The 27,787-nt window shown below is 46.0% G+C and overlaps 1 protein-coding gene across 2 annotated transcripts; it reads right to left on the bottom strand.

Annotated features, from left to right (window-relative positions):
• Positions 1–1,007: 1,007 nt before the first annotated feature.
• Positions 1,008–27,490, bottom strand: CD5 (CD5 molecule). Of its 2 annotated transcripts, none has more exons than XM_032790506.2 (10): positions 27,339–27,490; positions 12,204–12,242; positions 10,071–10,364; positions 9,613–9,666; positions 8,104–8,424; positions 6,416–6,694; positions 5,520–5,645; positions 4,457–4,510; positions 3,125–3,247; positions 1,008–2,664 (listed from the first exon to the last, which is right to left on the bottom strand). In XM_032790506.2, exons 1-10 carry the CDS (start codon positions 27,388–27,390, stop codon positions 2,579–2,581), a joined length of 1,428 nt encoding a protein of 475 aa, XP_032646397.1. In that variant the 5' UTR covers positions 27,391–27,490; the 3' UTR covers positions 1,008–2,578. The 2 variants fall into 2 exon arrangements, with proteins under 2 accessions (XP_032646397.1, XP_032646399.1); XM_032790508.2 differs by having other exon boundaries at positions 10,071–10,361.
• Between the last annotated feature and the right edge of the window lie 297 nt (positions 27,491–27,787).

Below are 27,787 nucleotides of genomic sequence, written 5' to 3'. Positions count from 1 at the left end.
GAGTCATAGACTTTAAGGTCAGAAGGGACCATTATGATTGTCTAGTCTGACCTCCTGCAGAACGCAGGCCAGATTGGTTTGGTAAATTTTCTGCATGGTGTCACCATATACTTAATAGTACTATAGTTTGGGGTAGGGTGTGAAGTGTATTTCAGGAGTAGTCTAAGAGAAGGCTCTTAAAAATCTGCAAGTATCTATCTTATTTTTCTAGGAACTTATACTGGATTCATTACAGTGTCTTTGGATGAGACTGAGTCTCCTTTTAGATTTAATATATTAAAGTATAATTTTGCTGTGATAAGTGACTACATAAAAATGTTACTGCCTTACTCCATAGGCCTGCTCCCTGTGTGCAGTCAGAGTTGGATCTGTTGATTTCAGTGATAAATAAGGCTTTAGTATTTTTGACTCCTTAGCCCCCACGCAGCTTTGGAAGAGTTACTTAAATTCTCTTCTGGGTCTGGCATCATCAGCACACGTCAGCCAAGTTCCAGCTGCTGAATCTTTATTATCAGCATTATGCAAGCCAGTAAGATCCCAGCTTAACTGTCAGATAACAGGCTGAGCTTGTGGCACTTAGTAGAAACAACTTTTCTCATGTCATCTGAGAGAACTGATATGAAATTCACTGTGAGAAATAAGCATGGAGCTTGATCATGCCTTTTTGCCATGTCACTTCAGAACCAGGCTTTAGGAAAATCTTATTAATTTGTTTTACAGTAGTGCCTGAATTGTGCTAGGCACTGGAGATGCACCAAGTAAGAGACAGCCCTGGCTCTAGAGGGCTTGCTTCTCTTGTCTATTTATAAAGTATTATCATCACCATTTTACAGATGGGGAACTGAGGCCTAGAGAGAATAAGTGGCTTGCCCACAGTCACCCAGAGAATTTGTGGCAGAACCATGATAAAGCCCAGTCTCCTTTGAACTCCAGTCTAGTGCCTCAGCTCCCCCCTCCCCTCCCAAAGGGTGTTGCTCATTCTGTTGTATTGAAAAAAGAAGCATAACTACTATAAAAAAGTTTTATTACAACTGTTATTGCTTATTAAATATCTGTCATGTTTGTGTTAAACATTAGCTCCTCCCACTCTCATCACACAGCCAGCTTGCCTCGATCTTACATATGCCTTCTCTTCACAAACTTAGGCACGCATACCCCCACACATACACACCAGCCCCACTCACACATTACCACAGGATATTGTACTCCTGAGGTACTTCAGCTGTTTGCTGAGCCAAACATGCATCATCACAGCTTCCTAAGTGACGTAAGAAGACAGTTTACTCATAATCTTTTCCATGGTGCTTATTACCCTCGTATCTGAGCACCTCGCAGACATTAATGAAGTTGGCGTTACAATATCCTTGGAAGATGGTGAAGTATTCGACTGATTTAGATTGCAAGAGCAGGCATGGAGACTCTACAGTCCACTCCTCCAGGGACTAAGGCTTGGTATACACTTAAAAATTAGATCAACCTAGCTACATTGCTCAGGGCTGAGAAAAATTTTGCACCTCAGACACCATAGTTAGGTTGACCTAACCCCCACTGTAGATGTAGCTAGGTGGATGAAAGAATTCTTCTGTTGACCTAGCTATTGCCTCTCGGAGAGGTGGATTAACTGCATCAATGGAAAAAACCCTTTCATTAATGTTGGAAGCATCTACACTAAAGCTTACGTAGACATATCTTAAGTAAACAAACATCACCACTTCACAGCCCAAATGTAAAACACAATTCTTGTACTTGCTTGCCCTTAACAAACAACAATGAATCAACTTAAACATGCGCACAAATTTCCTCCGAGTGAGAGGAATGGAGAAGAAACCACAAGCGAGGAATGCTAGATGAATTTGTCATGGGAAGGTGCTCACATACTATAGTGATGGGCATAATACAAGAACCCGAATAGAATAAAATACAGAGGTTAGTGACCAACATGTAAAAATTAAATCCACTGATCATGGGTGCCCCAAATTTTAGTTGCCTAGCATGAAACATACAAGCCCATTGACTTCAGCTGGAGCTGTGAGTGCTCAATATGACTGAAAATTAGGCCCGGTGGGTCTGAAGCTGTGCACCAACAAATAGAGACTTGCACAATTATGGGTGCTTTTGACATGTTGGGCCTAAGTGACTTGCCGAAAGTCACTGGGGGGAAACGAAGGCAGACATCCTGATTCTCTTTGCCCCTATGCATGGAAAGGGATGTGTACTTTGGGGCTGCACTGACTTCCCCATCTTATGTCTCTGGCAGTGTGGGAAAAGCCTTTACAGCTGCATGTAGTAACACGGAAATGATTCCAGTGCAGGATCGTCTCAGGTATTTTTTTTCTTCTCTTCTGTCAGTTTTTCTAGTTGCTAGATTCCCAACTCTCTGTCTGCAGGGCAAGAAAACAAACCACGTAGAAAATCACTTAACATCTGCCAGAGTTTGAGAAGCGCAAATACAGCGATTGATTCAGCTCTCCTGTGTCTCCCCTCCCCTCCTTGGGTTTGGTGATGACGTGATTTGGGAATGGCTCAGCCTGGCAATACAGTGTCAAGGTTAGGGAATGGCTTACCTGGGGGAAAGAAGCTAAAGTCGCCGAGCAGAATGCAAGTCATAGTCACTGTCGGAGGAGTTGTCTGGAGGGTTGGAAGACCTGATGGCCCCTTCCAGAGCTGTAAAAGGAAGAAACCATCACTGTCTTCACTACGCAGCTAGAGATCAAGATGCTAATGACCTCTATGAGGGGTTCCAGGGATGTAGGAATGAATATCAGGTCCTCCCTCCACAGTACCTCTTAAGTCATGCAGAAATCATAAGAGGTAACAACTACATCATGCATTCACTTAAGTGCCTTTCAGCCAGCTGTCACAACGGTGGCTATTCCCCCTCATTTGGGAATGGGGAATGGGGAAACTGAAGCACAGACAGTTTAACTGATCTGCCTGAAGCTACAGAGTGGAAGAGCCAGAAGAAGAACCTCTATAGAGCGATTCCCACTCTATTCTAGGGAAACACTGTACTCCATCTCTGCAAAGCAGGCCTGACTGTCTCCCTTTCCTGCTCTCTTGTTCTTGCCTGTCCGCTTCTTCGTTTGTGCCATACCTGGTCACTGTACACGGTGCTGTCTCTCACCTGGATAAGCCGAAAGGTAGGAGTTCTTCTTAGGGGTCTGAGAATAGTCGTTGTCCTCGCCCTGTGCACCTTGACCTTCCTGACGGGGCCTGAGAGTAACAGTGCTGTTGCGGTGGAATGAAACTAGATGGCAGCACAATGGAGAATTGTTAGTCACTGCATCTTTAAGGTAGAATCGTAGCAATGTAAGAATCTGCTCCAGTCCCCCCATGGAGAGGCAGGACGAAGTGTACCTAGACCATCCCTACTCCCTCTCCTTTTGAGTTGAAAATTGTCTTATTGTTTAACCAACACATTGAGTCTTCTTTCAACATTTTCCCCCAAAGCCGTGGTTGAAACTCCTCACCCACATTCGCAAACTGCCGGTAGCACCTCCCAAACCCAAACAGGCCAGCGTTTGTGAGTCAGCAGGGCTGAGTAAGAACTGAACCAGTGCGGGAACGCGGTGGAAGTGTGTACTGTGCCACTGGAATTGGAGTGTGACTCAACTATCCCATCTGAGTCACTAAAGAATCATTGAGTCAGCATGGGCCCAGGGTGGGATGCTGCACTACGCGAAGTGATAGCAGTGAGTCATGCGTGGTGCTAAGAATTACAGTCCTGCAAGACGTGATCAATAGGGGGCGTTTTTCCTTCTGAGCAAGTATGAAACTGGCCACTAGTCTGGTGAGGAGGGGGTGTTGTGTTGCTGGAGGTGCTGCCTTTTGGTTGAGGTATAAAGTCCCAGTCTTGACCACTTGTGGTCATTAACATCCCCATGTCATTTAAGCTGGGTGATGACATTCTCCCTGCCTAAAACTCCCAGCAGCTTCAATGGGAGAGATTATCCTTCACTGTGCCTCCTTAAAGCTGTACAATGCTGCTGTGTTCCACCCCAGGGATGGCTGCATCTCATAGGTGGGTGTACGATCCTTTTCTATATAGTGTTGTGGGATACTTGGTAACATTTCAAGGGCTTGGATAGGATCTTTTGTCCCAGAGCCCTGTCACACATGATGTACCTGAGGTCTCAGCCTTATTTTCCGCTTCAGACACATCTTGTACCTGGGCTGTTTTCTGGCCTTGCGAGCATTCAGACAGTCTGAATGAAGGTAGTGAAATGGTGGGACCAGAGGGAAACCTCAGCACCTTGGGTGGTTGTTGGCTGTAAACCACTTAACCCTCAGGCTGAACAATAGCCATCCTGTTGCTGAGCTGCAGAGCCCAGGGGCCTGTGTGCATGAGATCAAACTGACCGCAGCAGCACATCAGATGCTTCAGAGGAAGCTGAAAAGATGAGAGTGTTAGGGGTGACCTGCAGAGACCTGCCTCTGCCTTGTGCGTGCTCCTTACCGTTTTGCTGTAATCCAGTTGGGCCTATCCACTGGCGCTGCTGCTTCTTGGCGTCTGCAAGGAGAGGAAGAGGAAAGTGGGTGGAGGAGGGAAGAGTGAAGTTAGATGGGCACAGACCTATCTGTCATTATATACGCATCACAGAATCACAGGCACTAGGAGCTGGAGAGCCCCATTAAATCAGCTTGTCCCAGGGTTGTCCCTACAATGCATTTCCTAGTGCTTTGTCCGTTTGGATTTCACACACAGCTCCAGCAATGGGGGTTTCCTTGGAGACTGTTCCCCATCCTGATTGATCTCACTGTCAGGAGCAGAGTTTTCTGGATGTTCTGCCTTAATTTCCCTTTTGTCTCCTCCTAGCCCCATGAGCCACATCAAATAATCCCTCTGCCTCCTGGCTAAGCACTTGAGGTGCTAGAAATCATTTGGACAAGACAGGGCCTGGCTGATCCTTTGTGTCATTTCCATGTTTAAGCCTCTCAAGAGCCTGTGAAATACACAACACTGGGTGATTCAAGAGGTTTTCCATTCTGAACTCCTTTCTTATTTTGCCTGAATCGTGTGGACTAGATAATTATGGATCCCGAAGAGAGGCATTTGTGGTGTGTTTCAAAGAGTGGGAAAGGGACAGCTCCAAACCCCTCTGCCTCAGGAACTCACCTTCCAAAAACTGCAGTACAAGATCAACAGGAGAAATGTGCGTGTGTCTCCTGAATGCTCAAAGGAACAACATATAAAACTCCTTTTGTTTAAGAGCAATGCATCAGCCAATGTAGCTCTGGGATGCCACCGCTCCAGAGGTGATGGAGTGGGAAAGAGGCCGAAGGAAGGAGAGGACATGGGAAGACAGCCAGCAGCAGAGCAGGAGGAAGAGAGAGAGTGAGAGAAAAAGAGGGAGAGAAGAAGATGGGAAATAGACATAGGAGCTAGAGGCACAGCGACTCCCAACTGTGAGAGTGAGATGAGAACTTGCCCCAGACTCCTTGGAGGAGTGAAGCTGAGGGAGTCAGACGTTATGGTATAAGGGCCAGAGCTTCAGTGGTCTCAAGAGTTTGTCACATACATTTTTTCTGTAGTTTCTTGTAGGCGGGAGGTCCACAGATAATGATGAGAACTCCAAGGAGGATCAGAGCCAGGAGAATGCTCACAATGGTTCCTGCTCCCACCCCAGCTGGCTTGAAATTCTGGCCTGGGAAAAGGAGCTGCAGTTACTGATTAATTCCCATCTCTCCAGAAAAATGCCTGTGCTTTGGACAGGTTTGACAGCTTGACCAGCCTCTGGTGATCCCTAGGAGAAGAGTCCCACCTTAAACCCCAATCCCTCCACTTAGCCTCAAAGACTCAATTATAACCCAAAATCCCCATACCAAGCCGCTCCCAAACTCACAATCTAGATTGCAAACCTCACTCAACTCACATCTTCTGCCCCCAAACACCACCTTCTACCCAATTTCCAACCCCAGCAATTTGCAAAGGTTGATTGTAGATAGGCAAATTTTTCTTCCTCCCCATTTCCTTAGTACATCAGTCACATGTGGGTCTTTGTCCCCTTTGAACAGGGCTGCCCAGAGAGAGGGGAGGGGGCAAGTGGGGCAATTTGCCCCAGGCCCTACAGGGGCCCCCACAAGAATATAGTATTCTATAGTGTTGCACCTTTTTTTTATGGAGGAGGGTCCCAAAATTGCTTTATCCCAGGCCCCCTGAATCCTCTGGGCGGCGCTGCCTTTGAATGGCTAGTCCATGTAAAAGATTTATGAGTCTGCTACTGCTGCCAGGCTAATGGCATTAGTTCTTGAGCCTAAGAGCAGCAGCTCATGTGAGCTCCAGACATCCTGTGTTCCATCCCCATGGATGACCTAGCCAAAGTGTCATCACCGACCTGTTTCCTGATGTAAAATGGTCCCATCCCATTAGGGATAAGCACCTCTCTAAAACACAAAAGAACCTGTGTTGGCTTACACGTGATTCTGGTTTTGGAGCAGGTTGCTCTTTTGAAAGTGGAACACTCCTGGAGGTCCTCTTGGCTGCAGGACACTCCCCGTGTCTTGGCACCTGGGACTTGGACGCTCAAGGAGAGCTTCCCGCACTGCAGCTCTTGGCACACCTGCTCCTCTCTAGATTTCTTCCATGAACTGGAATCGCACAGAACTTCCCATTTCCCCTTATGGAACACCTTCATGACCCCTTCGCAGGGGCTCTGGCTGTCCCCAAGCCCTCGGATCACCCTTGGCTGGAAACCTGTGGGGGAGACAAGCGGGGATTGGTGAGACCACATGACGAGTGGATGTCTGAATGACCCAGCTGACTATAGGCAATGTGGACTAGTGGGTAGAACACTAGCCTGAGACTCAGGAGACCTGGATTCTGTTCCCATCCCTGCCACTAACCTCTTGGGTGACTGTGAACAAGGTACTTCACTTCTGTGTCCCCTCCCATCCTTTATCCTGTGCAGTGAGAATGGAAGCTCTTGGGGGTGGGAGCTGTCTCTCATGATGTGTCTATACAGCACCTAGCACAATGGGATCCTGATCTCCAATGAGGCCTTCAGGTGCTGCTGTTATACAAATAATAACAATGGGCAGCCTGATGGGGTTCCAGTGCGTTTGATATCTAATGTTGCTAGTTAATAGTGTTTTGTGTGATGTACGTGGCCATGGAAATCACCCCATTCACTGCTGCATTTCACAGCCCGTGGTACTGCACTAAATTCCTATCCATTCCAGTGATGTCATGGTCTGTTGGTTAGACCCGAGGCTGGGGTAGCAGGTGCTCCGAGTTCTAATCCTGACTCACTGTGTGATCCGAGGCAAGTCTATGGTTTTGCCTCCTGTAAAATGGGGACAATAATCATGACTCATAGGGAAATTATAACAGTTAATAATTAATGTGTGAACAGTGCTTGGAAATCCTCATCTACAAGTGGCTAGAGAAGTTCAGAGTATTAGCAAAGCAGTATTGTACTGTATCATATGGGATATTAATTGCACTGTATTGTACCATATAGCCTTGCATTGCATTCGATGCATTCTACGGTACTGTGTTGCAATAGCATTGCATTGCCATGTGTTGTGCTGCAGAGTATTTATATTATATTTGCACTGTATTACATTTTAACCTACAGCATTGCATTTGTACAGTGTTGCGTTGCATTGGCTTGCACTGTTCTCACCCCAAGAATATGAAAATTCTCAGGGTCAGAAGTAGTTGTTACTAGAAATAAACTCGGTAATAATTTTGACTGACAGTCGGCATTTCTGAGGCTAATGCAGAGGATGCCATTGTGTGGAAAAGTGATGCCAATCTTGACACTTTTAGATTTGCAGACTAAGGGATGAGGGAGGAAAAGAAGAGCTGAGGGTCAAAATTGCTGGTAGTTCTAGGCAGCAGAGGCCAGCAGGAGGCGAGGAGATAGAAGAGAGGGGGATATTTCTGAGGAGTTTCCTTGCTATTCTAGAAATGTTGTATCACAATCTGACACGGCTATGCAGGCTGCCAATGGAGTGAGTCCCCTCTGCCCACCTCGTGCAACAGCTGGGCTGCTGGGATGGACTGGCCTCTTTACAGTGCACAGGAGTAAAGGTGAAACGTGGTAGGAGAGGAAAGCGAAAAGGAACTTGCTGTGGCTGTCCTAAGATGGACTCACTCACCGGAGCAGACGACAAAGGCTGAGGATTTGTTCTGAGAGATCCTGGTTCTCTTGAAACAGTCTGGGATAGAGTCAGAGTCACTTCCACATGATGAGTCCATCTCCCAGTGGACAGGTAGATGCCTACTTTCATTTTTCATGAAGAAAGACAACTCTTTATGGTCTAAGGCATCACCACAGCCCACCTTCGGGCAAACCCATTGGGCCAGCTTTATCTTGTTTTCAGGACTTGACTGGACTGTTCCCGAGTGGCCTCCCATGTAGAGCTCCACAAACCCTGAGCAGTGGAACCTCCCATCTACCAGCTGCAACCTGGGAGGGCCTGGGAGAAGGACAAAGAGAAGGGGATTGTTACAGACAGTGACACCATCTCTACACCATGGCACATAACTTACCAACATTGCTTGCGATAAAGGCCCTGGGATGCCTTTCTGTTGCTTTTTTTAGTCACATTAACCAGGGGAATATTTTGGTGTTTTCTCTCCCTAGTCATTTGATAGGCGTACTCTGGTAGAGTCCAACTGTGGGTAATTGTTAGGAGATAGCTCGGGCCCAGTGGGTAAGTGAAATCCCACTGGGGGCACATACCTGCATTGATAGCATATCCCTCCCCACTCCCTTCCTTATTTCAGCTTCTCATCTACACCTGACACAATGGGAACAGCTGTTGGGGGTGTTTTCCAGCCCACATCTGCTCAGCCCTAGGGGGCTGCTGTGACCCTGTGAGGTAGTTCAGTTCCTGAGCAGAGTTTTCATCAATAATTGAAATTAAATCACCCAAATGCCCATTAAATTGAAAAGGTAATGGAACTATCTAGCATCACCATACAGATCTATCTGTGTAATAATCAGAGTAACATAGGATTTGTCATATGAGATGTAATTACTGTTCCCTCCCCTGCTTTACCATAACAGACCATTGGCCCATTTTGTCTCATATCTCACCCCCTGCCAGTGCCATACTAGATTAGACCCTTGATCCATGGAGTTCAGTATCCAGCCTCCTGCTGCACCAGTTCAGACAGCTGTGCACCTAGTCCAGTACTGTGTTTCCACTAACAGCCTGTACCTGATGCTTCAAAGACAGGTGAAACCCCCATATCCATTTTGCGCAATGTGCAGTGCTGTTCATTGGGTTGGGAAAGGGGAATTATATTCCAGCCCCAGGAGGGATCTGTTTATGCCCCTGAAGCATGAGATACAATTACCACATTTTAGCTGGCTTCCCTACAAATGTTATTATCCATCATAAGATCATCTGGCTCTCTTAAAAACCCATACACAGATGGCCTCCTGCAGCAGTGACTTTCACAGGTAGATGTCTCACTGTGCAAAGAAGCATTTGCTTTGATTTGCTAGATGTTAATTTCACCAAGGGACTCCTTTCACTTCTTGCATCATCTCTACTAATGATCACCTATAACTGTGGTAACTTGCAACCATTTCTATCACAAGAGTGAATGTGGATCTGAACGGATTTGGTGAATCTGGATGTGTGGCGTTTCCTTACCAGTGGGTTCTGGTGTAGTTGGTGGTGGTGGCGCAGTGGTGGTTTTTTCCAGTTCTGAAATGATAAGGATTTCCAAAATATTTTAGTAGGGTGCAGACCCAGCCCCAGGCAAAAGTCCTAAGGAAGGCAGTCAGGAAGGGTGTTATGTTCACTGAATAGACACAGAAAGAAATTAAATAAAAAAGATAAATTCCCTTGCTGGAAGGTTGCAGTGTAATTCTACTTTATTTCTTAGAATTCAGAACAGTAGTACACGAAAACTCAAAAACAGACAGCAAGGACACAGGCTACTCCCTAAGGCAGCGGGACACAACTCACCCACCTTGCTTTAAGCTGGCTCTTTCCTGCCTGACTCCGACTCCAAGCAGGACCAAGAACATCTGTTCCCCTGCTCTTAGTGGTAGCTTGTAATTCCAGTATAGTCCTCAATACACCACAAAGGGGAAGATGAGACCTACCTTTGCAAACTGCGGTGATACCCTGCGTGCAATTGGATTTCTCCCAGCGGCAGTTCCTCAGGGTAGTCCCATTCCCCTGGCAGTTCGGCGTCATCTTTTCCATGAATTTCGGCTCCGAGTGTAGTCTGAGATCCTCAGAGGAAGGGAATCCACAGCCTAGCTCTGCACAGACCATTTTTCTTATCTTCTGGTTCCAACCACTGCTACAAACTCTTGCCCAGCTGCCCCTATGTTTAACCTCCAGCAGGCCTGAACATCTGCAGCCAGAGCCTGTGAGTCTCGTGCCCCACTCTGCTGAGAAAGTAAAACAGCATGTTAGAAAGAAGAGCAGTGTTTAGGAAATCTCTCCTCTCTCTCCCCTTGTGTCTGTCTCTCTCTCTTTAGTTTTGTCTTCTCTGCCACAAAAAAGTGTGTGTTTTATGGCAGGATAACTAGTACATGTTAGCTCCCCCGCTGTACAATTCCAGGGGAGACTGGGCAGTGTAGTTTTCAAATATGCAAGACTGACTGAAGGTGAGCAAATAATTGATTTTTCAGTCTGTGGTCTGAACTGAAACATTCAGGAAAAAAATCAGTTTGGTTTGAACTGAAACCAAATTTTGTTGTTTTTTCTTGCTGAAACGAAACAGCAACAAATCTTTTCAGGTCATTTGAAACATTTTGTTTGACCCCACATGACATTTCTTTTAGTTTCTGTTTCATTTCAGGTTAAACTAAATGTTTCATTCGATCCCAAATGATTTTTTTTTAATCTTCCTTTTTGAGTGTTTTTCACCCTTTGTTTTAGCTAAACTTTGAAATGCAACAAGGTGGGGGAGGTAATATCTTTTCTTGGACCATCTTCTGTTGGTGAGAGAGAGAGAGAGAAGCTTTTGAGCTTACACAGACCTTCAGACTTGTATAAGAGCTCTGTGTGAGCTCCAACGCTTGTCTCTTTCACCAACACAAGTGGATCCAATAAAAGCTATTACCTCCCCCACCTCGTATCTCTAATATCCTGGAACCAACACGGCTACAACACCACCGTAAACCATTTGAAATGAAACATCATTTTGAAATGACTAAAATGGACTGTTTTGACATTTTCAAAAAAAACAATAATCATTTTTTCCAGCCAACGCTATTTACCAAATGTGACCCAATTGTGTGAATAGTTCTGGTGCCTCAAAAAATGCACTTTTCTGCAAATTTACTATTCACAAAAAAAAGAAAGAAAAAAAATTCACGGAGCTCTAGTGCTGACCTGAGCCTTGTAAAAGCTACAGGTGCTTTGTCCCGACTAGGATTTTACAGTAGGCTAGTGAATGCATATAATTATCCCCATATAAACCCCGACCTTTTCTGCACTGAAGTCAGCCTTCAGCTCACTCTGTCTCCTGTTAGTTCCCTTTGCTCCAGTGCTGTCTGAAATGTCGGCAGGTGTTTTGCGAAGCAGAGCAGGAAGGAAACAGTGCTCGTTTGTTTGTGTGACTCTCAGATGTGTAGAAGTGTGTGTGTGTGTGTGTGTGTCTCTGAGTGTGTAGACACACTAGTATGCATGGGGAGACAGAATGCCTGGCTAGCTGGTCTATACTAGAGCTATGTTGCCGACGCTGTTGCAGCTCCATGATGTTAAAACACTGGGAGCCTTGGGATAGATGGGCTGCCAGGTGGATTAGCCTGGGGCTGATCAGCGATATAAGACATGTTGCTAAAAGCCCCGTGGCAGTTAGCAGTATGTCTTCATTAAAGCTACCAACATCGCTGGCTTCAGTGAAGCTGTTTGCAATGATGGGAAATTTTTGCAAAACTTCCCTTCTGTAGCTGAGGCTTCTGTGCCCCCGAGGTGTTTAGGGTGAGTATAGTCATCGGAGCCCAGGTTCCTTCACTCAATACCCCTGCAAAGATTTCTAAGGGTCTGAGGCGTCCCAGGGCTATGAGGGGGAAGCTGTGCCTGGTTGGCTAACCCTTGCTGCAATGACATCCTGGGGACATGTCCACACCAGGGCTGGGAACCCAGCATGTCTCTCTCATGGTGCCGTAGAACACTAAGCCGGTTGCTGATAAGCTAAGTAACTGACGGCTGCCTGATTGGATTTTATTTTATATCCAAGATCAACGTGGCTTGAAAGAGGCTTCAACAGATGCACTGACCTGCAGGGTTCTGGCCTTCCCCACCGAGGCAGGAGGTCACTGCAAAGAGAAGAGACTGTCAGGAGAAGTGAGGTGGGCAGGGCAGCCATTACTTCAGTTCAAACCTACTTCTCAAACCTGGTTCTAAACTATACTCCCACTGAGGCACGTTTCCTGCTAGAAGCGTCCTCTGCATCTTCTGTCCATTCCTGCAATATTTTTGAAAGCCTTCACTATCTTTCAATAAAACCATCACACCACAAACTATACCCTCTCGCAACGGAGCTAAGCACAGACTATCAGGCCTCAGCAAAGGATTTCTTAGGACCCGATGAGGCCAGTACAGAATCGTTCCCTATCTCAAGCCTCTTTTAAATGTCCTGAGTGATAGAGCTGTCGCTGCTTCCATATCTGGGGTCTTTTCTGATGCACTGTTTAATTATTATTTATTTATATTACAAAAGCACCTTGAGCCCCAGTGGAGACTGGGGCCCTGTGATGCATGATACAGACACATAGTGAGAGACAGTCTCTGCCCCCGAAATGCTTACAGTCTAGAGAGACAAGACAGACAAAGCGTGGGAGGGGAAACTGAGGCACGAGAGGGGAAAGGACTTGCCCAAGGTCACGCAGCAGGTCAGAGCTGGGGATGGAAGCCAAGTGTGAGGCAGCAACCTCTTGATGCCCACTGGGAATGGGCACAGGGGTGCATAAGGGCTCCAGGAATCCCCTGGGTCTGGTGTCTACATAATAGTTCCTCAAAGGGCATCACGTAAGGGCTCTGCTGAAAGCTTGTGTCACGCTGATCAGCATCACCACTGTGAAACGTAGGTGTGGATAATACATAAAGCGCTGTGTATATATTCTGAAAATTACGCTCTTCGGGTTTGTGAGTTGGGGCCAGTCACCAAAAGGTGACAACCAACCTTCTTTCCAGCAGGAGACACTTATCTACCTGCTGTATGCGAATTGGGTATTTTTCGCTTCACAATGAACAACTATTTACAGTCTGAGCCGAATGCTAATCAAGAGATAGCCAAGTCTCTAGGGTTGAGTCTAGACAGGAAATAACAAGCAGCAGGGGGGTACCCAATTTACAAGCGAAGACACTGGCTTGTTGGAACTCTATCTGAGGGTACAGAGGTACCCCCATTATCCATCACCTAGGGGACAAGCGGCCAGCAGGCCTGGCTGTTAGGTGCTGGGAGAAAGACTTTGGGTGAACTAAACTTCGTGAGCCAGAAAAGTGTCTTGTTAGTAAAATCTAGGTCTGGATAGCAGGAGATGGTTTTATTTGACAGGTAACCAATTGTTTCCAATATTTCTGCTTACTTGCTATGACTTGAACCTCTGTTCCTTGTTAAATACACTTATCCTTGTTTCCCTTATAAACATATCGACGTGCTGTGAGTTCAGCCGAGCAGTGATCTGAGGCGTAACTGGGAAGCTACAGGGTACTGTTCCTTTGGGAACAGCAGCTGTGTGAATTCTGTGAGTGTCCAGTGGACCGAGGTCTGGGCACTCCAGGGCGATGCTCACAGGGACTTGGGGGGTGGATTATGCCAACTGCTAACCTGCAGAGGGACAGTGGGGCTATGTAGACTGAGAGGGCAGTGTTTGTGTTGCCTGTGGGCGGTGGAGTCAGGGGGCTGATCCATGGCAGGCACAGACAAGGCTCCCTCATGCTAAGGGCAGGTGGAGGAGAGGTGCCTCACAACCCTGGAAACCCCTGGGAAGTGTCACATCACGTCTCCTGAATCCCCGTCTGGGGCCCTATCCACTAGCCCAACCTGTCACATGCCCTGCCAATGGCTGGCCTACAGACCTTTATGAGTCTGGTCCTGCTTCTAGAGGGAGGATTCACTCCTGCAGCTCGTGTCCTTAGTGCTGAAGGCCCTGGGCCTGGGCGCAAGCCCTGCCAGCACCCCAGTGGGATCATATTCATGTCTGTAAACCCCATTTTAAAGGAACTTTGGCCTAGCTTGCTTGAAAGCATTTGGAGTGAGATGGTAGCAGTTCCAGCACCTTCAGCAATCACCAAAGGCTGGGGGGGGGGGGGGGGGGGAGAGGAGCTGAAAGAAGGATGGCGTGGCTCCAGCAAAACTAAATGCATTCTCTGCCTCACTGTGTGCTACTGAAGCTGGTGGGAAGCTGTGCAGTGCAGGCAGTTTCTATCCCAAAGGGCTCTTTCCCGAAAATCACCAGGAAGCCCTCACCAGCCATGATCTTGAGGAGGGAGTGGGCAGCGAAGTAAGGACATCTGCACAACACACAGACTTTGCTGGGTTAGTACAGCTGGTGGTGGTGCACCAGGAGCTCACGGAAGTGGGGGAAGTCTAATGTAAGACAATGCATGCTGGAAAGAATGGTCAGAGTGTCTCAGACACGTGGATAGGCTCCGGTCTCATGGGCTACTTAGGGGAAAAGGACATGGGGCCAGAGAAAGGCTGTGGAATAAGAAGATAGTAGTCCATTACTGAGATCAGTAGGGTGATCTATATCAGCTGGGAATCGGGTGCATTGATTTGTTAATTCCCATTGAGCTATGGCCAATTTACACCAGCTGGGGATCTGGCTCACTGGCTCCAATAGACTCATGCTGATTTACACCAGGTGGGGATCTGGCCCATTATATCTATATGGTCACTTTTCAGAGTAAACCTGTGCTTTTAAACCCTTATCAAAACCAGCTCTGTAATCTGCAGTAAAGGCCTGACAGTGCCACTGTAACACCAGCGTAAGCTGTAGCTGTTGGGCCTAGCACAGTAGAATATTGTCATGTATTTTTATAAGCAAATATCATCAAGCTCCTGGCTCTTGTGAAATTGTTGTTGTTATTATGATCCTTGTATACAATCTAGAATTATAACACGATGCAATCGGTGGATTGAGAAATAGGGGAGAGATTGTGTAGAGGACAAGGTATCAGAAAAAGATGGATCTACGATACAGAATGGCTGTTTGTACCTGATCCACAGCCGGTGTAAATTCACATTAGTATTTAGCACCGATCAGCTGGTTGAATTCACAGGTAATTTCTGTTTGGACACACACTAAAAAATCACTACCAGACCTCACTCCGAACTGCTGTGAGCTAGTCTGTTAGCGTTTCAGATTTCTGGAGGAAGGATATGCTTTGATCTCTTGTGCATCCTAGCCTTGTTTTCCCTGGCTTGACCATAGCTCAAGATTTTTGCTATTAATATGAAGACTCAGGGCCAAAGCCTTAGATGGTGTAAATCAATGTAACTCTATTTCATGTTAATGCAGCTACATCAATTTACACCAGCTGAACATCTGGCCTTCAGTTTAATTAAATGTGTAACATGCTTAACGGCTTTTCCTGTTGGCACATCAATTAGTCACTCCCCCTTCTGTTGGGTGCTGCTAAGTTAAAGCCCCAGTGGAAGACATTGCTGCTAGTATTTACTGTGGTTCTAGTCAGTCTGCCCCAAAGAGATCATGGAGCTCCACACTGATTCCCAACCATGAGTCTAGATACGACGTGCTCAACTGGCAAATCCACAGTGGATTTTTCTAACCACTGTAAGCGCCACAAGCTCCCTGCGGGATCTGGAAATCCAGCTTAGCCTTTCCTGCCTCCTGGACCATTGTCATTGCCAGGAATACAGAGTCCAGCACAGGCGAGCCTGCTGATGTTGTCCCCACCCCTGCTCACTCTCCCACAGCAGTGCAATGCTCACTGGATTGGTGCAAGGACAATCCGCGGTGACTCAAAGACACTGTGAGGAAGGGGCCGTGTTTCCATGCACTTTCCAGCTGATGTCTCACCTGAATATTGAATTTTGGGATATTTTTAAATACTTGGACCCAGATCTCCAGCTGGTGCAAATCAGCACAACTCCATTGGAATCAATGGGCCAGATCCCCAGCTGCTAGAAATCAGCGTTACTCCAATGGAATCAGTGGGTGAGATCCCCAGCTGGTGTAAATAGGCCCTAGCATCATTAGAGTCAATGGGGCTACATCATTTTACCTCAGCTGAAGATCTGGTCAATAGTATCCTTAACACAGAATATAAATAGGACATGGGGTCTTGGGCAGGCCGTCCGCACTAGCATGACTTTATAGATTCACTGGTGATCGGCTTGTCTGACCTCCTGTACAACACAGGCCTTAGAAAATAATTCCTAGAACAGATCTGTTAGAAAAACATCCAGTCTTGATTTAAAAACTGTCAGCAATGGAGAAATCCACCACAACCCATTGGTAAGTTGTTCCACTGGCTAACTCCCCTCACCATTAAAAATTGACACCTTATTTCCAGTCTCAATTTGTCTAGCTTCAACTTCCAGCCATTGGATCATGTTCTACCTTTCTCTGCTAGACTGGAGAGCCCATTGTGATGCTGGCAGACCAGGTGCCAGTGCTTGCCAAAGCCCCAGGCTTCACTGAACACTTACAAATGCAGAGCAGGAAGCTAGGCCGACTCACTTGTGTATTAATATAGATCAAAGTGATTGTTAAATGTATAAGAATGTCTCTGGTGTTTGAACGTCATGAAAACGAATGGGGTGCTGCATGCATTGTTATCACTTATCTGTCTCTTGTTATAATGCAATGGCAAACATTTACATTTTGTGCATCCCTGTAACTAAGTAACTAGGGCTGTCAAGCAATTAAAAAAATTAATCATGATTAATCGAGTGATTAAAAAAATGAATCACAATTAATAGCACTGTTAAACAATAATAGAATACCATTTATTTAAATATTTTGGATGTTTTCTATGTTTTCAAATATATTGATTTAAATTACAACACAGTATACAGTGCTCGCTCAATATTTATTTTTGATTACGAATATTTGCACTGTAAAAAAACAAAAGAAATAGTATTTTGCAATTCACTTAATTCAAGTACTGTAGTGCAATCTCTTTATCATGAAAGTTGAACTTGCAAATATAGAAATATATACAAATAAACTGCATTCAAAAATAAATAATTAAAATTTGAGAGTCTGCAAATCCACTCAATCCTACTTGTTCAGCCAATCGCTCAGACAAACAAGTTTGTTTACATATGCAGGAGATAATGCTGCCCATTCTTCTTTACAATGTCACCTGAGAGTGAGAACAGGCATTCTCATGGCACTGTCATAGCCAGCGTCACAACATATTTACATGACAGATATGCTGAAGATTCATATGTCCCTTCATGCTTCAACCACCATTCTAGGACCAGGATGATGATAGGTTCTACTCAATAAGAATCCAAAGCAGTGTGGGCTGATGCATGTTCATTTTCATTATCTGAGTCAGATGCCACCAGCAGAAGGTTGATTTTCTGTTGGTGGTTCAGGTTCTGTAGTTTCGCATCGGAGTGTTGCTCTTTAAGATTTCTGAAAGCATGCTCACACCCCGTCCTGATAGAGTTTGAGCACTTGAGATTCTTAAATCTTGGGTCGAGTGCTGTAGCTATCTTTAGAAATCTCACATTGGTACCTTCTTTGCATTTTGTCATATCTGCAGTGAAAATGTTCTTAAATGAACCACATGTGCTGGGTCATCATGTGAGACGTGCTATAATATATGGTAGAATGCGAGTAAAACACAGAGCAAGGGACACACAATTTTCCCCTAAGGAGTTCAGTCACAAATTTAATTAACACATTATTTATTTAAAGAGCCTCACAGCATGGAAGCATGTCCTCTGGAATGGTGGCTGAAGCACAAAGGGGCAAACGAATGTTTAGCATAGCTGGCATGTAATGACCTTGCAATGCAGCTACAAAAGTAGGAGCATTGCTAGCAGATCAAGGGCAGTGATTATTCCCCTCTATTTGGCACTGGTGAGGCCACACCTAGAGTATTGTGTCCAGTTTTGGTCTCTCCACTACAGAAGGGATGTGGATAAATTGGAGAGTCCAGCGGAGGGCAATGAAAATGATTAGGGAGTTGGAGCACATGTCTTACGATGAAGGCTGAGGAAACTGGCTTATTTAGTCTGCAGAAGAGAAGAATGGCGGGGGATATGATAGCAGCCTTCAACTACCTGAAGGGTTTTTCAGAGATGGAGCTAAGCTGATCTCAGTGGTGGCAGATGACAGAACAAGGAGCAATGGTGTCAAGTTGCAGTGGGGAGATCTAGTTGGATATTAGGAAAAACTATTTCACTAGGATGGTGGTGAAGTAGTGTAATGGGTTACCTCAGAGGTGGTGGAATCTCCAGCCTTCGAGGTTTTAAGGCCTGGCTTGACAAAGCCTGGCTGGGATGATTAATTGCGGGCTGGTCCTCTTGACCAGGGGTTGGATAGATAGCTCCTGAGGTCTCTTCAACCTAATCTTCTATATTCTAAAAAGAAGGCAGCATTATCTCCTGTAAGTATAAACAAATTTGTTTGTCTTAGCGATTGGCTGAACAAGAAGGACTGAGTGGATTGTAAAGCTCTGAAAAGTGTAGAAAAACATCCAAAATATTTAATACATTTCAATTGGTATTCTATTGTTTAACAGTGCGATTAAAACTGTGATTAATTGCGATTAATTTTTTTTGAGGTAATCATGTGAATTAACTGTGATTAATTGACAATCTTATAAATAACCCTTCAAACGAGACAGAAACCGTGTGAAATGCAAATAAAGAGCTTTAACAGGAATGTGCTAATTTCAAAGCAAGTGGTCATGTGTGTGATGAACGGAGATCTAAGACTCTAAGTGTGCTCCTCACTCTCTGGTATCAAAGAGAGAGCCCAAGTGTCAGCTTGGTTTCTGTGAGAAGCTATAAGTATGGACACAAGGAAAAATTCTTCATCTCTGGACTGTTTAGATTCTAACAGGGCAGAATAACTGAACAAGAAGATGGAGATCCCCAGAGTTATTCTGGGTAGCCCTGAGAGACTTTTGGGAAACTGACAGATTACTACATCTCTGTAGTAATAGACAACTGATATTTTCACCTGCTTTAACTTCTCAGTAACTCTCATTCCTTTTTCTTAGCTAATAAACCTTTAGTTAGTTTACTATAGAATTGGCCATGAGCGCTCACTTTGATGTGAGATCTAGGACACAAATTGATCTGGGTGAGTGATTGGTCTCTTGGGACCGGAGGTAACATGAATATTTTGTTATTTAATTTATTTATTTATTTATATTTTGGTGTAAGGGACCATTTGCCCCATATTCCAGCTTGCCTGGGTGGCAAGACAAACTGGAGAGTCTAAGGGGTTTGTCTGTGAATCCATTATAAGACTATTGTAGTACTCTGGTACTGGTTGGTGAAATCTAATGATAGAACGTATCACCAGTGTGGGGTGTCTTCCCCGTTTTTGGCAGTCTGCCCCGAACTGGGCACTTATAATCATGAGCTACCCCAAACAACATAACGCCCATTATTAAATATTTGTCCTTCATGTAGGGACTGTGATCAAATCACCCCTTAACCTTCTCTTGTTAAGTGAAATAGATTGAGCTCTTTGAGTCTATCATTATAAGGCCTGGGTTCTAATTCTTTAATTATTCTTGAGGCTTCTCTCTGAACCCTTTCCAATTTATCAACATCTTTCTTGAATTATGGACACCAGAATTGGACACAGGATTCCAGCAGCGATCATGCCAGTGCCAAATACAGGGGTAAAAATAACCTCTCTACTCCTATTTGAGATTCCCAGCTAAGCATCTCAGGATAGCATTACCCTTCTGGCCACAGCATCGCATGGGAGCTCCTGTTAAGCTGATTATCCACCATAACCCCCAAATGTGTTTCAGAGTCACTGCTTCCCAGGATAAAGTCCCCCATTCTATAAGGATGGCCTTCTACCTTTGTTCCCAGGTGTATACATTTACATTTAGCCATATTAAAACACATATTGTCTGCTTGCCCCCAGTTTACCAAGTAATCCAGATTGCTCTGCATCATTATTTACCACTCCTGGATTTTTATGTCATCTGCAAATGTTATCAGTGATGATTTTACATCTTCTTCCAGGTGATTCATAAAAATGTTAGTAGCATAGGGCCAAGAACGGATCCTGTGGGACCCCACTAGACACACATCCATTGGATGACGATTCCCTGTTTGCAGTTACCTTTTGAGACCTGTAAACGGGGGCGGCTCCAGGCTCCAGCATGCCAAGCACGTGCTTGGGGCGGCATGCCGCGGGGGGCACTCTGCCAGTCGCCGGGAGGGCAGCAGGCAGGGTGCCTTCGGCGGCATGCCTGCGGAGGGTCCGCTGGTCCCGCGGCTCTGGTGGACCTGCCGCAGGCGTACCTGTGGAGGGTCTGCTGGTCCTGTGGCTCCACCAAAGTCACAGGACCAACGGACCCTCCGCAGGCACGCCTGCGGGAGGTCCACCAGAGCCGTGGGACTGGCGACCGGCAGAGCACCCCCCGCAGCATGAGGCCGTGCTTGGGGCGGTGAAATGTCTAGAGCTGCCCCTGCCTGTAAAAGGCAACAAAGAATCCTGTGGCACCTTATAGACTAACAGATGTATTGGAGCATGAGCTTTCATGGGTGAATACCCACTCCGTCAGACGCATGTATTTTGAGACCTCTCATTTGCCAGCTTTTAATCCATTTAATATGTGCCATGTTAATTTGATCTCTTTCTAGATTTTTAATCAAAATGTCATGCGATACCAAGCAGGGCCGGCTCCAGGTTTTTTGCAGCCCCAAGCAAAAAAAATAATAAAATAAAATAAAAAATAAATTAAAAACGGGGTCGGAGTGCCGCTGCCAAAGGAAACAAACAAAAAAGCCGGAGCGCGGTCCCTTGAAAAGTGCCGCCCCAAGCACATGCTTGGAATGCTGGTGCCTAGAGCCAAGTCAAATGCCTTACAGAAGTCTAAGTATATTACATCAACCCTATTACCTTTATCAACCAAACTTGTAATCTCATCAAAAAAAAAAAAGATATCAAGCTAGTTTGACAAGATCCATTTTCCATAAACCCATGTTGATTGGTATTAATTATATCACCTCCTTTTAATTCTTTATTAACTGAGTCCTGTATCAGCCTCTCCATTATCTTATTTGGGATCAATGTCATGCTGACAGGCCTATAATTACACGGTTCCCGTTTATCTTTTAAAATGTTGATACAACATTAGCTTTCTTCCAGTCTTCTCGAACTTTCCCTGTATTCCAAGACGTACTGAAAAATTAGCATTAATCGTCCAGCAAACTCCTCAGCCAGCTCTTTTAAACTCCTGGATGCAAGTTATCTGGACCTGCTGATTTAAAAATGTCTAACTTTAGGAACTTTAAATTGAAGAGCTCTGTGAATGGGACTATTTCAATGAAGGGCAGCTCTGAAATGATTTACTGTTTTTCACTTGATGGCCAAGATTTTCAGGAGCGACTAATGATTTTGAGTGGCCCATCTGAGATATCTTAAAGGAACTGATTTTTGGAAAGGGCTGAACTCCCATCCTCTTGCAATCAGATCTCTTTTCTGGTGTCTCAAGTTGGTCAGCCAAAAATCAAGGCATCCAAAAATCGCTTTGCAAATTTTGTCCAACAAGTTAAATTCCTCTCTGGGAAGCTCTAAGTCAGTGAGGTTCCCCCTCCACCCTGCACATTCTGCTGTTTGATGCCAATATCACACTGGTTTGACTTTATGATCCCTCACTTGATACTTTGTTAATGTCAAGAAAACCCATGGACACAACATTTAAGAATAGGAGGCACAGTGAAGACTGAACATGTTTCAAAGACAGTATTGCAGCCATCTGGGAGTAGTGTCCAGCTTTGGCTGCCTCATTGTAAGAAAGGCAGAGATGAGGCGGAAAAAGTCCAGAGAAGGCAAAAAAAGATAAACTAGTTTGCGCAGTCCCCTGGAACCGCAGAATGCTCTGTAAGTGCTATGTGATAATAGCAATCCCTAGCTCCTATCTAGTGCTTTTTTATCTGTAGAGGTCAAAGTGCTTCACAAAGGAGGTCAGTATCATTATCCCCATTTTACAGGTGGGGAAACTCAGGCACGGAGCTGTGACGTGCCCTGTGTCACTCAGCAGACCAGTGGTAGAACTGGGACTAGAACCCAGGTATTTTAATTGCAGCATTATTTATTATTATTTGATTCTATTTATTTATTTCATCATTATCATGAATTTTGCCTTTATAATCATCCAATATAACAGAGACCATGGGATTCATCCAGTGATTCCTGCATCAAGCCCATATCTTGTGGTTGAGCTAGAGTGTAGTTTTAAGGCATCTAATTTTGATTTATTATTGCCTGTGGCTGCCATAGCACTTCCAGATCCCAGTCAGGGATCAAGACCCCGTTGTTCTAGGCTCAGTATAAACAATACAAAAGCAGCCGTTGCCCCAGAACGCTCACAGTCTAGGATTTAGACAATATTTAACCTTGTCTACACTAGAAAGTTGTATCACTTTAACAATACCAATGTAGTTAAAAGGGACACAATTCCTCTAGTGTGGACATAGTTTTATCGGCATAACTGTGCTTTTACCGGCATAGCTTATTCCCTTATGAGAAGGGGAATAAAGTACAAACTGCTAAGATAACTTGATATTGGTATAGCTGTCAAGTATCAGAGGGGTAGCCGTGTTGGTCTGGATCTGTAAAAAGCGACAAAGAGTCCTGTGGCACCTTATAGACTAACAGACATGTTGGAGCATGAGCTAACAAAGTGGGTATTCACCCATGAAAGCTCATGCTCCAATACATCTGTTAGTCCATAAAGTGCCACAGGACTCGTTGTTGCTTGGTATAGCTGTGTCCACACTGGGGGTTGTGCTGGTAAAAATCACACCTCTAAATGAAATAGATAGACCAGTACAAAAACTGTCTGTAGTCCAGGCCTTTAGGCAGGGGCTATTTGTTTATCATGCAACATCTGTACAATGCCTAGCACAGCGGCGCCCTGATCCATGACACACAGCAGGAGCGTGAACAGACAAGTGGTGGGGAGGACAAAGTGGCCTTCAATGGCCAGGACTGTGTTTTATTAATGCAGCCTCACAGATTTCAACTCTGCCGGCGCCAGCAATTGTGGGTTTTATTTTATTTTTCTGAGGGTTGAGTCTGACAGAGTTAGATTTCTCTTTCTCATCGCTCAGGGCCGTGAGCAGATTTCGTGTTTGGGTTGGCAAATGTGCCTGATGTTTTTTTGCAAGGCTGGCTTAGCTACTCGATGAGCTTTGGAACCCAAATTGGCTTGCATCTCTGGCACACGCAGAGCCCCACTGACCCCTTTGGGCACCTCTAGGGAGAGTAAGGCAGGGAACATATGGTCCCATGCAAAGAGATTGCTGTCTCCAGGGTAGCTGAGCACCAGTGGGAGAAAAACTTGAGGGGGAGGGGCCTAAGGTGTATCAGATAAATGGGGGCAAGGGGTAAAAAGGACTGAGCCCTAGGCTTACTTGGTCCTGCCACAGTACAGGAGCGACAAAGAGTCCCGTGACACCTTATAGACTAACAGAAATTTTGGAGCATAAGCTTTCATGGGTGAATACCCACTTTGTCAGATGCATGTCATCTGATGAAGCGAATATTCACCCACAAAAGCTTATGCTCCAAAACTTCTGTTAGTCTATAAGATGCCACAGGACTCTCTGTCGCTTTTCACAGATCCAGACTAACACGGCTACCCCTCTGATACAGTACAGGAACCTAGAATCAACGATGTCTCAATGTCCCTTCCAGCCCTACAGTTCTATGATTCTAACATCCCTCCTTCATCATAGAATCATAGAATATCAGGGTTGGAAGGGACCTCAGGAGGTCATCTAGTCCAACCCCCTGATCGAAGCAGGACCAACCCCAACTAAATCATCCCAGCCAGGGCTTTGTCAAGCTGGGTCTTAAAAACCTCTAAGGATGGAGATTCCACCACCTCCCTAGGTAACCAATTCCAGTGCTTCACCACCCTCCTCGTGAAATAGTTTTTCCTAATATCCAACCTAGATCTCCCCCACTGCAACTTGAGACCATTGCTCCTTGTTCTGTCATCGGCTGCCACTGAGAACAGCCTAGCTCCATCCTCTTTAAAAACCCCCTTTCAGATAGTTGAAGGCTGCTATCAAATCCCTCCCTCACTCTTCTCTTCTGCAGACTAAATAAGCCCAGTTCCCTCAGCCTCTCTTCATAAGACATGTGCTCTAGCTCCCTAATCGTTTTTATTGCCCTCCGCTGGACTCTCCATTTTGTCCACATCCTTTCTGCAGTGGGGAGCCCAAAGCTGGACACAGTACTCCATATGTGGCCTCACCAGTGCTGAATAGAGAATAATGACTTTTCTTGGCCTGCTGGCAATGCTCCTACTAATGCATGCCTTTGTCTGGATGGGTTTGGCCCCTGTTTCTGGCACAGGCCTTCCTGAGCCAGGTTGAGGCCTTTAGATCTTGTATTTTGTGCCTAGATGCCATGGTGATTGGCAGACAGATGCGTTCTGTAGGGGAAAGCGGTTTGCCTTCCTCCCAGGCATCGAGTCTCAGCTGCAGACTGGCTGGACCGAGAAGCTGGTTCAGTACAGCAGTCTAATTTACCAAGTCCTGTGTCTCCCTGCTTCCCTTGCTCTTCCAGAGTCCCTCCTATGTTTTTTCATTGGCTGGTGTTCAGGAATGGGGAGGGGGGCTTATTACAGGCCTTAAATTACTATTCAGGCCAAATGCCCATTGACGTTGAGGGACTACATCCTGACTGGTGCTGTGCTAGCCCAGCAGAAATGTCACCCTCACAGGGACTGAATAAAGACCTAGAGCCAGCTTGTCACAGAGAGAGAAGAGATGGAAAAGACCTAGACATTTACCGCTTCTCGAGTCACCTCTGGGTCTCCCAGCCTGGGCCAGGGTAGGATTAGTCCTCGATGTGTTGTTATCAATGAGGTTCATTATGCATTTGTTTAGCACCAACAGCACAGCAGGCTCCACGCAATGCCTCCAGAATATGCGCTCCTCACCCTAAGGTGCTTATGACCTCAGTTAGATCAACCGTGCAATCTGGACACAAGCTGTGGACTGTCTGGGGAACGAGAGGGCTGGTTTCTCAGTGGCACTGTGGCGAATATGGCGTACCCTGTAGTGATTATGTATTAGCCTGGTTACTGGGATGGTGTTTTCTGCACGGGCATTTTGATCTGAGTGTTTCTCGCACGGGTCAGGCAGGAAGGAGGAGGTGGCTTGTGATGGTCACTATCACTCACCACTTGATTCATTATGGGACAATGCCGAGCGATTAGCTCCAGTTGCTCTTGCTTGATCCCCTTTGAGCCTTTAGGGGGCCAAAACCCACCAACCCTGGAATAAACCTTCTGAGGAGCAAAAAACCTTGGCAAGGTTTAAAAAAGGGGCGCGTCAGGGAACCAGATTGAGACATGGGAGCCTGTCGGTTGTTTGAGGAAATATGACCTGCTTTGGTCACCATGGTGGGATGGCAGAACTTAGGTAAGGGCTCGTCCACACGTGAGAGTTATTCTGGATTAATAAGGTAGGGTGTGAATTTGAGGTGGAATTCCTGAATAGCTCCTTGTAAGCCCTAAATTAGACACGCACGAAGGCTGGCTGTTGATTTCAAATCCCTTTTTCTCTCATGCTTTGTTCCAGCTGCTAAATAAAAAATCCTATGTTTAAGGTCGCTGTTGGCCGCTATACCTGGTCATAGGTTCCCCAAGCCCAGTGGGGCCTGCAGGATGGGAAGTGGTTTGTGTAAGCAGGACAGTGTTCCTAGCTCCTGACCTAAGAGTGGAAGAATTGCAAGATCCCACCCTGAGACAAGGGCAAGAGGTCCAAAACCTGCTGTAGGTGCACTCAGAGAGATCAGTCAGGGAGACAGAGGGGCAACCATCCAGCCCGCCCTGTGTTTGGGACACGTGCATCAGTACATACTCAACAGAGCTGGGCGGGAAATGGTTTTCCTGTCCTGCAACAGTGTTTGAGATTTCAAAAAAAGCTCCTGCAATGCGCTGGGACAAAGCTGAGGTCTTTTCAAATTTTTTCAGAAAATATACAGGGAGAGAGACCTCAGAATAAGCCAGTGGTTAGGGTGTTCAGCCAGTGTATGAGAGGTGCCGGTTTAAATCCCTGCTCTGCCTCATTCAGATAAAGGAATTGAAATCAGTTGTATCGCATTGCAGGGAAGTGCCCAAACCGGAAGGCTATTGGCTACGCCCTAGTGGGGCCCTGTCTCTCACTTCAACAAACATTCCATCCTGGACCTGAGCAACCATCTCAAAGAATGTTTCCTTTCCCATGTAAATATTCAGTTTTGACAAATCAGCATTCTCCGGTGAAACATCTCTTCGGCGAAAATCTCCTGACCAACTGGAGTTCGGCCCATCCCGTTTGAAATGACTCAAGAGAAACTGATGCTGCTTTCCCTTAGTTCGAGTCCTCGCTCACACCCTCTTTACAGGGCTCACAAAATTACCACTCTGCATGTCGTTATGCTTCTTATTTGTATTGCAGAAGGAGCTACAGGGCCCAGTCAGTGACCAAAGCCTGTTGTATTCAGTGCTGAACAAATAAACAGAGAGAGAGACTAGTTCCTGCCCCAGAGAGCTCCTGATCTAGGATTACAACAAGATGCAACTGGTGGATAAATAGACAAATGGGAGGGATGGAGGATCCAGCAGTTGCACAAGATGGAGCCGTGGCATAACTGCTTTTTGCACCTGATCCTCAGGCGGAGTAACTTTGCATAGCTCCATTGCAGATCCCCAGGTAGTGCACATCGACTGGAATTCCATTGAAGCCAATGTCCTTTTATACCTGCTGAGGCTCGGCCTCATATTTCTTCATGGTTTAGAGCCCTGCTTTATTCAAAAGGTGCAGTGCTAAATAGCAGGCTGATTTCATTTATGGGGCTCTGCCAATGGAACAAAGCCGATTTACACCGGTTAGGGATTGGGCCCATTGACACCAATGGAGTGATGCCAGTTTAACACAGTTGGGGCTGTAGCCCATTGTTTTAAATTCCTGAAAACCAAAGCTAAGACAGGGTGAAATCTACCACACCACCTAGGAGATCTCTGCATCTCTGCACCAGTTCAGTAGGGCCTCATCTATCCTGCCCTGGTTCCCCTGGCTGGACACCTGCAGCGGCAAGAAGATGTGTGATTGCCGCATGCCCTGACTGCAGAGGGAAAGGCGCTCACACACACTGGGACCCCTCTGTAGATCAGGGCAGCCAAGCTGAGTCCCTGAATGACAGAGGCCAGTTCCGAGTACTCACCCCACATCCCCACCAAGATCAACGAGGTGAATGCTGGTTGCTGGAGTCCCATCGGGCCGGGTCTCTCCCTCCTCCACCCCGTCTGAATCTGTGAGCTCGAGGCTGAGCAAGCAGGCGTTTGCACCTCAACCGGCTCTGCTACCTGGCACGGGGAAGGGGAGGGGGCCGGGAGGAAGAGGCTGCTTTTCCTCCCTCTGTGGTTCTCTGCGTCACGGCTCGCTGAGTTGAAGCCCAGCCTGCCAGCTTCCTTAACAGAGCCTATTGAGCACAAGAGAGGCTTAGAGGTCTCGCAGTAAGGTTCATGCTCATGCCTCCTCAGAGCCAGTATCCCCAAGGCCCGAGCACATGAATTCCCAGGGCAGGGGGAGCACTGTGTGTGTCACGAGTGTAGACTGGGTATCTGTGGAGCCCACACTCCCCTCTGAGCATCAGGGAATGGTCCCACAATA

This window comes from Chelonoidis abingdonii, chromosome 4 (assembly GCF_003597395.2).
Source record: "Chelonoidis abingdonii isolate Lonesome George chromosome 4, CheloAbing_2.0, whole genome shotgun sequence".
Classification (NCBI taxonomy): domain Eukaryota; kingdom Metazoa; phylum Chordata; order Testudines; family Testudinidae; genus Chelonoidis; species Chelonoidis abingdonii.
Note: the sequence above shows the minus strand (reverse complement) of the source record. Positions and strands in the feature narration are given on the sequence as shown.